Consider the following 14990-nt stretch of genomic DNA (forward strand, 5'->3'; position numbering starts at 1 on the left):
ACTTACAAATGTAAATTACTTGTTATTGGATTATTTTTATGTCTCAATCAGTAAAATGAAAGCTCAAAAGTACAAACAAAATTATCAGTTTTGTGATTTCTATTCAAAAATTCAGCCTGTAATTTTTTTTACTACTTTTCTGTTTTAGTTTAAGCTTCTTCTGTGTGAAACCAGCTGATTTGTGTTTCTCCCCTAATTAAGCCAATTTTATCAAACTTTTAAAAATGCTGTGCGCGCCCAGGAGCCTGACTGCTCATGACTGCTGATAGTCACTGTTAACAAGAATACCTATTTAAAGAAATATATGAGAGTTTCTTGGATTGATTCAGGAATTTTAACCAACAAATAGTTTAGCTATACAAAGGGCAAGGTCAGTGGTTCATTGCCAGAATTGTCCTGAATGTATTGAGAAATTCAACAACAAACCTCTTAATTTTACCCTAGGATAAAACGTATGCTTGAAGCAAACAATGAAGGTTTCCGCCCTAAAAGAGGTAATAAATCTTTAGTGTTTATTTATTTTAGCTATTTATGGAAGATTTCAGTGCTAATATTCAATGCAGCAATTGTGTTTATAAGTATTCCTCTTCAACAGACAATCTCAGAGATAGCAGATTCCAGACATCAATCGTTGTCAGCTACCATTGAGTATGGTATCATAAATATTGTGGTATTCCAGTTGGAAGGCACCCACTTTGAATAATCAGGACTGCATTCTGTTAAAAAAACCTGTAGATTATGAATCCACAGTTGTTCTTAGTCTTCACACTGAAATTCTGAAATAATTTGGCCTGGTTTGGTTATTGCACCTAATCAAAGACCTTGGAACATAGAACAGTACAGGATAATACAGGCCCTTCAGCCCTCGACGTTGTGTCGACCTTTTATCCTATTTTAAAATAAATCTAATCTACATACCCTACATTTTACTTTCATCCATGTACCTATCTAAGAGTTGCTTAAATATTCCGTGCACCCACCACTTTCTGCGTAAAGAACCTACTTCTGATATCTGCTCTAAACCACCCTCCAATCACTTTAAAATTATGCCCTCTCATGATAGCCATTTCCACTCTGGGAAAAAAGTCTCTGGCTATCCACTCTTATCTATGCCTCTCATCATCTTGTACACTTCTGTCAAGTCACCTCTCATCCTTCTTTGCTCCAATGAGAAAAGCCCTAGCTCCCTCAACCTTTCTTCATAAGTCACGTCCTCCAGTCCAGGCAGCATCCTGATAAATCTCCTCTGCAATCTCTTTAAGCTTCGACATCCTTCCTATAATGAGGCAACCAGAACTGAACACAATATTCCAAGTGTAATCTAACCAGGGCTTTATAGAGCTACAGTGTAACCTTGCGACTCTTAAACTCAGTCCCCCTGCTAATGAAAGCCAACACGCCAATACACCTTCTTAACAACCCTATTAACCTGGGTGGAACCTTTGATGGATCTATGGATTCCTTTGTTCCTCCACACTGCCAAGAATCCTGCCTTTAACCATGTAATCTGCATTCAAATTTAACCTTCCAAAATGAATCACTTCACACTTTTCCAGGTTGGACCCTATTTCGCAGCCCAGCTGTGCATCCTGTCACTGTTTTGTTGCAACCTACAACAGCCCTCCACACTATCCATAACTCCACCAATCTTCGTGTCATTGGCAAACTTAATAACCCACCCATCCACTTCCTCATCCAAGTCATTTATAAAAATCACAAAGAGCAGAGGTCCCGGACAGATCCATGTGGAACACCACTGGTCACTGAGCTCCAGACTGATACTTTCCATCTACTACGCCCATCTGTCTTCTGTGACCAGCTAATTCTGTAGCTAGACAACCAATGCTGTCTGTACCCTGTGCCTCCTTACTTTCTGAATGAAGCTACCATGGGGAACTCTATCAAACACCTTGCTAAAATCCATAAACACCACATCCATTGCTCTCCCTTCAGTGTGTTTGTCACATCCTCAACAATTTCAATAAGCCTTATGAGGCATGACCTGGCCCTCACAAAGCCATGCTGTCTATCTCTAATCAAGCTATACTTTTCCAAATAATCATAAACCCTGTATCTCAGAATCCTATCCAATAATTTGCCTACCACTGACTGGTCTGTATTTCCCAGAGTTATCTCTACTCCCTTTCTTGAACAATCCAATCCTCCCTCCAATCATCTGGGAATACTCTAGTGGACAGTGAGGACATAAAGATGATAGCCAAAGGCGCAGCAATCTCTTCCCTCACTTCCTATAAAACCTAGGCTATATCCCGTCTAGTGCAGAGGACTTATCTATTCTCATGTTTTTCAAAGTTTCCAGCACATCCTCCTTCTTAGCATCAACCTGTTTGAGCGTATCAACCTGCTTTGCGCTGACCTCATAAAGGACTTCCTCTGACTCCAGAGGCAAGTTCCCTCCACTATCTCTGATTGGTCCTACCCTCACTCTGCCATCCTTTCATTCCTCACATAAGTGTAGAACACTTCTTAATCCTACCTGCCAAGACTTTTTCTTGCCCCCTTCTTGCTCTCCTAAGTCCATTCTTAAGTACCTTCCTGGCTACCCGTAGAGCCCTGTCTAATCCTTGCCTCCTCAACCTTAAGAAAGCTTTCTTCTTCCTCTTGACTAGGTATTCTACATCTCTTGTCATCCAAATTCCTTCACCCTACAATCTCTTCTTTGCCTCAGTGATACAAACCTGTCCAGTCCTGCAGCAGGTGGGTGGCACGGTGGCTCAGTGGTTAGCACTGCTGCCTCACAGCGCCAGAGACCCGGGTTCAATTCCCGCCTCAGGCGACTGACTGTGTGGAGCTTGCACATTCTCCCCGTGTCTGCGTGGGTTTCCTCCAGGTGCTCCAGTTTCCTCCCACAGTCCAAAAATGTGCAGGTTAGGTGAATTGGCCATGCTAAATTGCCCGTAGTGTTAGGTGAAGGGGTAAATGTAGAAGAATGGGTCTGGGTGGGTTGCGCTTCAGCGGGTCGGTGTGGACTTGTTGGGCTGAAAGGCCTGTTTCCACACTGTAAGTAATCTAATCTAATCTAATCTAAACAACCTCCACATTTCTGTCATGCATTTCCCTGAGAACATTTGCTCCCAATTTATATTCCACAGTTCCTGCCTAAAAGCATTGTAATTTTCCCTCCCTCAATTAAATACTTTCCCACACAATATGTTTCTGTCCCTCTCCTTGACTGTAGTGAAGGTCAGGGAGTTATGATCACTTTCACTGAAATGCTCTCCTAGCGAGCGATCTGACACTTGACCTGGTTCATTGCCAAGCACCAAACCCAATATGGCCTCCCCTCTAGTTGGCCTACCAATATATTGAGTCAGGAATCCTTCCTGGACACACCAAACAAAATCTGCTCCATCCAAATTATTTGCACCAAGGAAGTTCCAATCAATATTAAGGAAGTTGAAGTCATCCGTGACAACAACCCTGTTACTTCTGCACCTTTCCAAAATCTGCCTCCAAGTGTGCTCCTCGGAGTCTCTTGAGGGGTCTGTGGAAAACTCCCAATAAAGTGACTGCTCCTTTCCTTTTCCTGACTTCCACCCATACTGACTCTCTAGACAAACCCTCCTCGACAATCTCCCTTTCTGCAGCTGTTATACTATTCCTGATTAGCAATGCCATTCCCCTACCTCTTATACCTCCCTCCCCATTCCTTTTGGAACATCTAAACACCAGAATATCCAACAACCATTCTTGCCCCTGTGATATCCAAGTCTTCGTAGTGGCCACAACATCATAGCTCCAAGTACTGATCCATGCTCTAAATGCATCACCCTATTCCTGACATTTCTTGCGTTAAAATAGACACATTTCAACCTACCACATTGACTTCAACTTTGCTTTATCAGCTGTCTGTCCTTCCTCACAGACTCTCTGCATGCTGTATCTGCCTGTTCACCAGCTATCCCATCCTCCGATCTATAGTTTTGGTTCCCATCCCCCTGCCAAACTAGTTTAAACCCTCCCGAAGACCTCTCGCAAACCTCCCACCCAGGATATTGGTGTCCCTCCAGTACCTCCTTGTACAGGTCCCACCTTTCCCTGTAAGTATCCCAATAATATACATATCTGAAGCCCTTCCTACCAGCTCTGCAACCACCTGTTCAGCTGCACTTGCTCTCTGCTCCTAGCCTTAATAGCCCATGGCATGTGTAGCAATCCTGAGATTACTACTCGGCTCGTCCTGCCTTCTTGCTTCCAACGTAAATCCCTATATTCACTTTTTAGTTCCTCATCCCTTTTCCTAGCTATGTCATTGGCACTGATGTGTACCACGACTTCTGGCTGCTCTCCCTTAAGAATCCTATAAACTCAATCCGAGACATCCCTGACCCTGGCACCTGGGAGGCAATGTACCATTCGGAAATCTCGTTCACAACCACGGAATCTCGTTCACAACCACGGAATCTCCTGTCTGTTTCTCTAACCATTGAATCTACTATCACTATCACTCTCCTATTCTCCCCTTCCCTTCTGGGCCACAGAGCCAGGCTCAGTGCCAGAGAACTGGCCACTGTGGCTTTCCCCTGGTAGATCGTCCCCCCCCAGTAGTATCTAAAGTGATATATTTATTATTGAGAGTAACGGCCACAGGGGATCCCTGCATTGTCTGCCTATTCTCTTGTCCTTCCCTGACAGTCACCCAGCTACCATTATTAGGTAACTTGGGTGTGACTACCTCCCTATAACTCCTCTCTACCACCCCCTCAGCCTCACGAATGATCTGAAGTTCATACAGCTCCTGTTGCATTTCCCTAATGCGGTCTGTGGAGAGCTGGAGGTGGGTGCACTTTTTGCAGATGAAATTAGCAGGGACACTAATGGTGACCCTTACCTCCCATATCCTGCCAGAGGATCATGCAACTGCCTCGCTTCCATCCCCTCTGCTCTGAATTACAAAAAAGAGATTACAAACGCCTTACCTTACCAGAGTTTTTTTTTGGTTAGAGGAGAAGGACGGGTAGGAGACACTACACATGTGTTTCAGGTTTAGCCACTGTCTCATTATATTAATTCACTTACCCAGCAGTCCCCATGTCCGCTTCCGCTCCTGTTCAGCCTTCACTCCACTGACTCATGAGGTAGATATCTAATATTCTAATTTACCTTCCTGGCTGGCCTCACTTCACTTTTGTGCCTCAATTTATTTAAAAACCCAGTGCAAAGATTGTGCGATCAGTTGTAATGTTAGCCTGATCCTCAGATACATGGGAACTGTACTGTGATACTCTGTTGTCCTAGGAACCTTGACTCACCAGCTGCTTCCCCTCTGTCCTCAATCCATGTGCCCAGAGTAACATAACTGCCCATTAACTGGCATTTTTGATTAGCCAGCACCAACCATTCCCCAAGAATGCTGGGTAACAAAAATGCCACTTTAGCATCATGGAAAATTTACTGCACAGAAAAAGGCCACTCGGCCTGCTGTGCCTGAGCCAATCAAATAATGAGGCTTCCAGCCTGATCCCACTTTCGAGCATTTAGTCTATAGCCCTTCATGTTATGTCACTTGAGGTACAAAGACGTACACCCCTTTTGAATGAGTCAAAGATTTCTGTCTTTCTTGTCTTTACGACCATGAGTTCTGCTGCTTTCTGAGTGTAAATGTTTTTCCTTATTTCCCTTCTAATCCTTCTATCAATCACGTGAAACCTAGGCCCCTACCTTTCTCCTAATGTGTAACTAAGCCCTATTAATCCATTCCCTCCATTTCTTATAATTCTATACATCTAAATCAAATCTATCTTTATCCTTCTCTCTTCTGAGGAAAATAATCCCAGTTTATTTAATCTTTTCTCACAGTTGTATATTCAACCCCTGGAAAACTCCTGATAAATCTACTCTGTACCCTGTTTAGTGCAATTACATCCTTTCTGCACACGTACCCGAGTTGTGGTCCAACAAATGATTTATAGGGTTCCAATATAAACTCCCTGCCCATACATTCTGTATCTTAGAAACGATTTGATATTTCTGAACGACATTATCAACTTGATCTACCACCTTCAGGGATCTGTAAAAGTCCACTCCCAAGTTTCCCCACTACCCCTGCAATTCTCAGTACTCTCTTATTTCCTGTGTATTCCTTTGCCTTGTTTGATCCTACCCAAATAGTTCACCTCACACTGATCCAGTCCAATGATATTCATATAGATTGTAAGATTTTAAAATGTTAGTTTTGTTTTGCTATTCCTTTATGGGATGTAGATGTCTCTGTCATGACCATTATTTGTTGTCCATCCCTAATTGTTGTTGCACTGAATGGTTTGCAAGGCCATTTCAGAGGACGATTAAGTGTCAGCGACATTGTGTCGTGTGTTGACCAGACTAGGTAAGGATAGCAGATTTCCTTCGCTAACAAACCTTAGTGAGCCAGATAGGTTTTTACAACAATCAGTGATAGTTGCCATTGTCAGTATTACTGAACCTAGCTTTACATTGCAGATTTATTCATTGGAATTTTAAAGAAATGAATATATCTTCCTAAAGCACTAGCCTGGTCTTCTGGATTTCAAATCCACTGACATTAGTACCATACCACAATTCCCCCTTGTGGGATGGAATGCTTTGACATCTCATTATATTGAATAAAATAGAAATACAATCCTGACCTTGATGTATTATGGTTTCTTTCACAGTTAGTGCTATCATCAGTTCACATGGAGATCTATTTAAAATCTTGGAAAACATTTTGACATTTATTAATCATCTAACTGGAAAAAGAAGTGAACTACCTTTGGTAGTGTCTTGGTCTTTTTGATAAGGTGCAGCATGTACATGAGTTGGGGCAGACAACATCATGTCCTGAAAAAAGCCCAGAAATGTACCCATCCTTGGCACTGCACATTTCTTAGTACTCTTGCAATCTTGACATCTGTTTAATGTTCAATTTGTATTTATTTTATTATTGAAAATAATGTGAACACAAGACCCTTAGGTTAGTTGGACAAATGTTATGTTGTGAATGCATCTTAGAAAAAAGATTAAAGTTACAAAAGATAGTTATTCTTCCATCAGATTGCATTCATCATACACTGTGGTTGTTCCCAAAGTTGTGTACACTGCAGAGAAACAGAAATCTTCTCAGGACAGATTGACTAGATTCTAAATCTATTTAGCAAAAGCTGAATTAGGTCACTTAATCACAAATATTATTTATGTCAGTCTGCTTGAGAACTCAGGCTTCCATGATAGAATGTGCAGAATGCTCCTTTGTTAGTCCTAAACGTTTATCATCAAAATAATAAAATAAAATGTAGTCTGAAAATGGTAACATGACAATCAGATGTGGGCGGCACGGTGGCATAGAAGATGTGGGCGGCACGGTGGCACAGTGGTTAGCACTGTTGCCTCGCAGCGCCAGAGACCCGGGTTCAATTCCCGCCTCAGGCGACTGACTGTGTGGAGTTTGCACGTTCTCCCCGTGTCTGCGTGGGTTTCCTCCGGGTGCTCCGGTTTCCTCCCACAATCACTCCCACAGTGCAGGGCCAGGTGAATTGGCCATGCTAAATTGCCCGTAGTGTTAGGTAAGGGGTAAATGTAGGGGTATGGGTGGGTTTGCTTCGGCGGGTCGGTGTGGACTTGTTGGGCCGAAGGACCTGTTTCCACACTGTAATGCAATCTAATGCAATCTAATCTAAAAAAAAGATAAAATTCCCTAATTATGAGTATGATTTCTTATAGCAAACCTATGCCTTGACAAGATGGAATCATTCCACAAGCATAGTTATGAGTAAGAGGATCAAAATTCAGACTTAACTGCTTCTTGATGTAGATGGTTAAAAATCACACAACACCAGGTTATAGTCCCAACAGATTTATTTGGAAGCACTAGCTTTTTGAGTGCTGCTCTTTCATCCAATTGATGTAGATGGAAATAGAGCAGCATTTTGGTGAATATTAAACTGTCATCTGATGTGACACACAACCAAAGAAACAAATTAAATGAGACTTAGCAAAGATTTGTTTGAAAATTACTTTCATGCCACCCAGAAACCACAACAGATGAAGAATTATGAGAATATAAGGCCTTTGACCTCTTGTTTCCATTTTGCTGTCCTGTTATATCATGGGCGGTTCTGTATTTCAACTCTGTTACTTGCCTTTGTTCCAAATCCCCTTCGTTTAAAAAAAGTTAAAATGATCTGATATTAATGGTGCTTTGGGGCAAGTGTTCCAGATTTCCACTTTGTTTTGCATGCAAGTTACTTCCTGATTGCACTTTCTAAGATGTTATTTGTAACTTTGATAGTGTGCCCTCTTGTTAAGTATTCTTCCACCATTGTGCCCACCCTATCAAATCTTTTGATCATGTAAAATGTAGTAATTCTGATAGAGTCTGACCAATGCTCTATACAACTAAAGCAAGTTGCTACACCTTTGTATTTCAACCCCCTGAGAAAAAAAACACAACGTTCCATTAATCTACTTGCACAGGTTTTTGGTAATTTGTTGCACATTAGCACCTTAATCCCTTTACTTCCCCCACAGCTCCTAATCTTTTACATGTGCTAAGAGTGATTGTTTGAAACTAAAGCTGGGAAAATTAAATTGTAAGTTTTACGTGAGTTCTTTCTTACAATGCAGGGCAGGAATAGCCTGTAATGTAAGAAGATTAACCTTTGAGATTTTTGGAGTGTTGATTTCTAAAAAAAAAAATTTGACACTTGCTAATTTATTGCTACATTAAAAATGTTTGGACAATTAACTAGCAGAAGTGAGATATTTGATCTTCATAAACTGTAAACATCTTTACATGTACAGATTTTTGTCTGAATTAAAGATTGCAGCTTAGAAAGTAACCTTTGGAAATTAAAGGAACTTAAAAATCATACCTAAGTGATTAAAAGTTCATGATATTAAGAAAGAAGATCATGTGGCGTTCCTCAAACACTACTCTGCTCAGTTATGGGCTATACAAATTCTTGAAACCGTTGTTGAAATAAAATTAGATACTTCCATAACTTATTAAAATAGGTGATAGTTCCAAAAGATTGCTAAATTGTCATATTAGGGTGGCCTGTTTAATTTGAAGAAAGTGAGGACTGCAGATGCTGGAGATCAGAGTCAAAGAGTGTGATGCTGAAAGAGCAGTCGGTCAGGCAGCATCCTGGTTCTCAGATGCTGCCTGACCGGCTGTGCTTTTCCAGCACCACACTCTGTGGCATGTTTAATTTGACATGCACCAGAGCTCCGAATTTAGCACAAAAGTGAAACATCATTTAAACTGAAAATAAATTCGTATATTTCTTTGTGCTATAATCTAGTGCAGTAATGTCCATCATATATCTGCTGGTAGTTGCAGTAGGAATCCCACTTCCTTTTGTCACTGATGTGCGGAAAGTTAGACCCAATTATGGTTTTCAAATTCTGGACTAATATTATGCCACCTGTTCACTGGGTAGAAAAGCAGTGTAACTGTTGATGAAAAGGAGCATCTTTCCCTAGCATACTATTCTGGTTCTTCAGTGGCTTTTGAGACCAAATCACAGATCTACAGAGACAAATATTACTCGCACATCAATCTGAATTGAATCTCTTCTTTCCCCTTCTTTTCGGGTACGTTCTGCCTCTAAGTGGGAGGACAACAATATACTATTCCAATTAGTTTCTCTAGATCTTAGTTGCTGGAAGACAAAATTTACATTCATTTTCGACACCAAGTTGAGACAAAGATTGTTCAACTCTTCCTATTTTAGGATCGCTCAATTCAAATGACTGTTAAGGATTCGACTCCAAACCCTGGTGCACAAATATGACCATTGGAGAGATCATGAGAAGCTGTTTGAGCAGCAAAACATGCTTTGGCTTTCAGAAATTTTTTGATAATAATATCTATTAAGCTGAAAAAGTATGTCTAACTGAAATTGGAGTTTCTGGCAGCAAAAATGTTCTTCTTCGAGCTATTCATTCTATATACTTTCCGGCCATCTCATTTACACTGTAATATATCCTTACTGGGAGCATAAACAGTGATCATTTGACTGTGCCCGATTTTCCTGTCCAATATAAAACTGAAACAGATACCTTCATAAAGAAATTTTACAATAGGATTAATTATGACCATATCAAATCACAATGGAGCCAGTTTACATCTTACTTAAATTGCATTCTTTCCACTGTTATATTTTGAGATCTGGGTCATTGTGTAATCTGAAAATTTGGTGACTTCTGTAGTCCATCTGCAATATTCTGCTGCAGCAGATGAAGTCTTAAATTTAGCTTTATCACTGAATTGGTAAATTAGGTGACCTTCCTACATTTTGAAGCACTAAAGTTCATCAAAAAAGGTAATTTTACCAGTGCCTCTGGAGGCAGCCATATTACATAAGCAATAAAATGTTTCATGTAGCAGCAGGCTGAATGTATCCATATGGCCCAGTGATTAAATCTCCTGTGCTCATTGGCAGAAGTTTGTGAACAGAGGCCTGCACTACAAGGCCTCTGAAAAGACTGCGCAAAGCCAAGAAGGAAGCTCCACCAATGAAGAAACCAGAGGTTGTCAAGACTCACCTTCAGGATATGGTTGTCCTCCCAGAGGTGGTTTGCAGTATGGTGGGTGTGTATAATGGCAAAATTTTCAAACAGATGAAATCAATGATTGGCCAGTATCTCTCAGAGTTCTCTCACCTACAAGTCTATAAACACTCCTCCAGATTCATTCCTCTGAAGTAAACAGTTTGCAATGGAAATATGCAAATAAAACCTGTTTCAGTGCAATATCAATAACAATTCTCACATGGATCCTTTCCAGTGGTATAGCATAGTACTGCACCAAGAGTAAGGTAGGGAAATAATGCTGTCAAAGGAACTAAATACAAGTTTACCAGTAGCACCAGCGATATGAATTTCAAATGGGATGAATTCCATAGCACAGCATCTCTAGATTTTACTGAGTCATGTCTTCCTTAAGCAGTTTTATAATAATAAATACCTCCTGCAGCATATGTCAATGACACCAAACCTGGAGGTGTGCGATGGACCATATAATAATTTGAAGATTTTATTATTTTAATCATTCATGGGATATGGCTGTCATGGGCTATGCTGACAATTGTTGCCAATCTCTAATTGTCTTAGAAAAGGTAGTCATGAACTAATATTTTGAACCACTGAAGTCCTTTGAACATAGAGACCCCACAGTTTTGAAAGGAAGGGAGTTCCAGTGCTTTGACACAGCAACAATGAAGGAAAAATGATATGGTTCCAAGTCAAGATAGTGTGTGACTTGGATAGGAGCTTGCAGATTATGAAGTTCCTGGCACCCGATTTCCTTGTCCTCCAGGTGGTAGAATGTATGGATTTGTAAAGTGCTGTCAAAGGAGTCTTGGTGATTTATGTAAATCCGTCTTGTAGGTGGTACACACTGCTGCCACAGTGTATTGGCAAGGAAGGGAGTAAATATTGAAGGTGTTGCTTGGGATATTAATCAAGCAAACTGCAATGTCCTGGACTTTGTGAGTATTATAGGAGTTGAATTCATCCACACAAGTGGAGAGTATTCCATCATATGCTTAACTTGTGCCTTGTAGATGATGAACAATCATTAAGGAGACAGGAAATGTTATTACTTGTTACAGCACTCCTAGACTCTGACCTGCTCCTGAAGCCACTGTATTTATATGACTCATCTATTTCGGTTTTTGGTTAACAATGTCCACCTTCCAAGATGTTGGTAATGGCAGATTCAGTGATAGTAAAGCTCATGAATATCAAGGGATCATGGTTAAATTCTTTGTTGATAAAAATGTCATAATCTGGCATTTGTGTAGCATAAGGTTACTAGACACACATCAGCCTAGGTCTAGATGTTCTCCAGACCTTGCTCCATTTGTGCATGGACTGCCTCAGTATCTGAGGAGTCACATTATACTGCTGAACATTGTGCATTTGTCACCCCATTTACAATCGAAGGAAGGTCATTGGTGAAGCATCTGATGATGGTTGGGCCTCGGACACTGCCCTGAAGATGTCCAAGAGTTGAAGATGATTCACCACCAACAACCACAGTCATATTCCTTTGTACTAGATATGCTTCCAGCCAGTGGAGAGTTTTCACCCAGATTTCCATTGATTTCAGTTTACTTCGCTGTTTGCTCAGTTCAGTACTGTCAGGGACAATCACTCACCTCATTTTTGGAGTTCACCCCTTTTGTCCATGTACAGATAAAGACTGTAGTGAGGTGAGGAGTTGAATGGCCTGTGCCGAACCCAAATTGAGCGTCAGTGAGTCCAGAAAGTCATATATCCAAATGTGCTGATGAAACAAATTTGGCTGCATTGTGCAAGTTGCATAAAATTGCAAATGAATATTGATAAACTAGGTGAATAGAACTGTGGCAGGTAGAATTTACGGTAAACAAGTTAGGCGTTATCCATTTTGAACCAAAAAAGAATAAATTAGGACACTTTTTAGATGGTATAAAGTTAAATACATTGGATGTCCAAAAAGACTTGGCGATTCAGATACATAGATCTTGAAAATGCCGTGAACAGTTGCAGAAAATAATCAAGAAAGCTAACCTTTATATCTAGAGGACTGGAGTACAAGGACACAAAAGTTAAGCTGCAGTAATACAAAACCTTGGTAAGACTCCAATTGGAGTTCTTTGAGCAGGTCAGTTCACCACACGTTAGGAAGGACATTTTGGCCTTGAAGGGAGTACAACGTAGGTTTGCAGAAATAGTCCCTGGACTACAGGGGTTACATTATGAGGACAGATTTAACAAAGTAGACCAGTGTTATCCAGAAATTAGAGGGTTAAGAGGTGTTCTGATCGAAGTTTTCAAGATACTTACAGGAAAAGGCAGGGCAGATAAAGATGGACTATTTCCACTGGTTATGGATTCTAGAACTAGGTGCCATAGTCTGAGAATTAAGGCGAGAACATTCAGGAGAGATGTTAGGAAACACAAAAGATGGTAGATGTTTGGAACTCTCTTCTACAAATGACAGTAGTTGTTAATTTTAAATTTGAGGTAGAAGCGTTTTCGTTAATCCAAGGTATTAAGGGATAAGGGCCAAAACAATTTTTATTGAACAGAAATACAGATCAGGCATGATCTCACTGAATGGCCGAACAGGCTCGAGGGCCTGAATGGTGTATTCCTCTTCCTATGTTCGTAGCAAGTGCTGCTTGATGTGGCTGTCAATAAACACTTCCACCACTTTGCCCATTGTTGAAAGTAGACTGATGGAGTGGTAATTGACTGAGTCATAGAGCTGTCCAACTCGTCGATGCAGACCAAATAACCTAAATTAATCTAGTCCCATTTGCCAGCAGTTGGCCCGTATCCCTCTAACCTTTCCTATTCATATACCCATCCAGATGCCTTTTAATTGTAATTGTACCAACCTCCACCACCTCTCTGGCAACTCATTCCATAGACACACATGAAAAGGTAGCCCCTTATGTTCCTTTCAAATCTTTCCCCTTTCACCTTAAATCTATGCTGTCTAGTTTTGGACCCTCTCCCCCCAAGAAATCCTGTCTATGCTCCTCATGATTTTATAAACTTATATAAGGTCTCGCCTCAGCCTCCAATGCTCTAGGGGAAATAGCCCTGGTCTGTTCGGCCTGTCTCTCCAACCCTGGCAACATTCTTGTAATTCTTTTTTGAACCGTTTCAAGTTTTGCTACACCCTTCCTATAGCAGGGAGACCAGAATTGAGCGCACTATTCCAAAAGAGGCCTAACCAACGTCCTGTACAGCTGCAACATGACCTCCCAACTCCTATACTTATTGCAGTGACCAATAAAGGCAAGTATATGAAATGCCTTCTTCACTAACCTGTCTACCTGCAACTCTACTTTCAAGAAACTATGAACCTGCATTCCAAGGTCTCTTTGTTCAGCAACACTGGTTTGGATTTATCCTGCTTTTTGTGCATAGGACATAACTGGGCAGCTTTCTACATTTGCACATAGATACCAGCATTGTAACTGTTTTTGAACAGCTTAGTTATGGATACAGTTGGTTCAGGGGCTGAAGTCTACAGGAGTATTGCTGGAATGTTATCAGGGCCCATATCTTTGACTGTATCTACTGTTTTTAATTGTTTCTTGATATCACATTAAGCAAATGAAATTATTTGAAGATTGGCATCTGTGATGCTGAGAATCTCAGAAACAGACCAAAATCCACTTGGCACTTCTAGCTGAAGATGAATGCACACACTTTAGCCTTGCTTTATTTTACACTGATGCACTAGTCTCTCCATCATTGAGGATCTGATGTGGAATCTCTTAACTCTGTATATTACAAGCTGTTTCCAATATTTGTTAGAGATTTAAAAAAACTGCAGATACTGGAATCCAAAGTAGACAAGCAGGAGGCTAGAAGAGCACAGCGAACCAGGCAACATCAGGAGGGAGACAAGTCTGATGTTTTGGATCTTGTCTTTGGCACAAAATTACTCCTGTGTTGTAGCTTCACCAGGTTGACACCTTTTTAGGTCGTCCTGGTGCTGATCGTAACCGGCCTTCTTCATTGGACCAAGGTTGATTGGAATGGTAGAGTGGGGAATATGCTGGACCAATGAGGTTACAGATTCTGGTTGAGTACTAATCTGTTGCTGCTAGTGGTTCATAGTGCCTAATTGATGCCCAGGTTTGAGTTGCTAGTTCTGTTTGAAATTTGTTGAAACTTTATTGCTGGAACAGCACAGCAGGTCAGGCAGCATCCAGGGAACAGGAGATTCGACGTTTCGGGCACAGGCCCTTCTTCAGGAATGAGGGCCTTCCTGAAGAAGGGCCTGTGCCCGAAACGTCGAATCTCCTGTTCCCTGGATGCTGCCTGACCTGCTGTGCTGTTCCAGCAATAAAGTTTCAACTTTGATCTCCAGCATCTGCAGACCTCACTTTCTCCTGTTTGAAATTTGTACCGTTTAGCATTGTGCAAGTATAACATGACACAATTAGCATATCCTAAATGCAAAGACAGGAATTTGTCTCCACAATTTCAGTGCTGTG

General features: G+C 41.0%; 1 protein-coding gene across 1 annotated transcript in view; it reads left to right on the forward strand.

The window, feature by feature from the left end:
* Positions 1–14990, forward strand: part of LOC122555513 (E3 ubiquitin-protein ligase DZIP3-like) — a 130681-nt gene that overhangs the window by 15859 nt on the left and 99832 nt on the right. Inside the window, exon 4 of the mRNA XM_087992699.1 lies at positions 445–494. Coding sequence (XP_087848825.1) covers positions 445–494 — 50 coding nt within the window. The remainder of the gene's footprint in view (positions 1–444; positions 495–14990) is intronic.

This window comes from Chiloscyllium plagiosum, unplaced genomic scaffold (genome assembly GCF_037043375.1).
Source record: "Chiloscyllium plagiosum isolate Xiang-an unplaced genomic scaffold, Cpla_swu_hap1 HiC_scaffold_12, whole genome shotgun sequence".
NCBI classification, from domain to species: Eukaryota; Metazoa; Chordata; class Chondrichthyes; order Orectolobiformes; family Hemiscylliidae; genus Chiloscyllium; species Chiloscyllium plagiosum.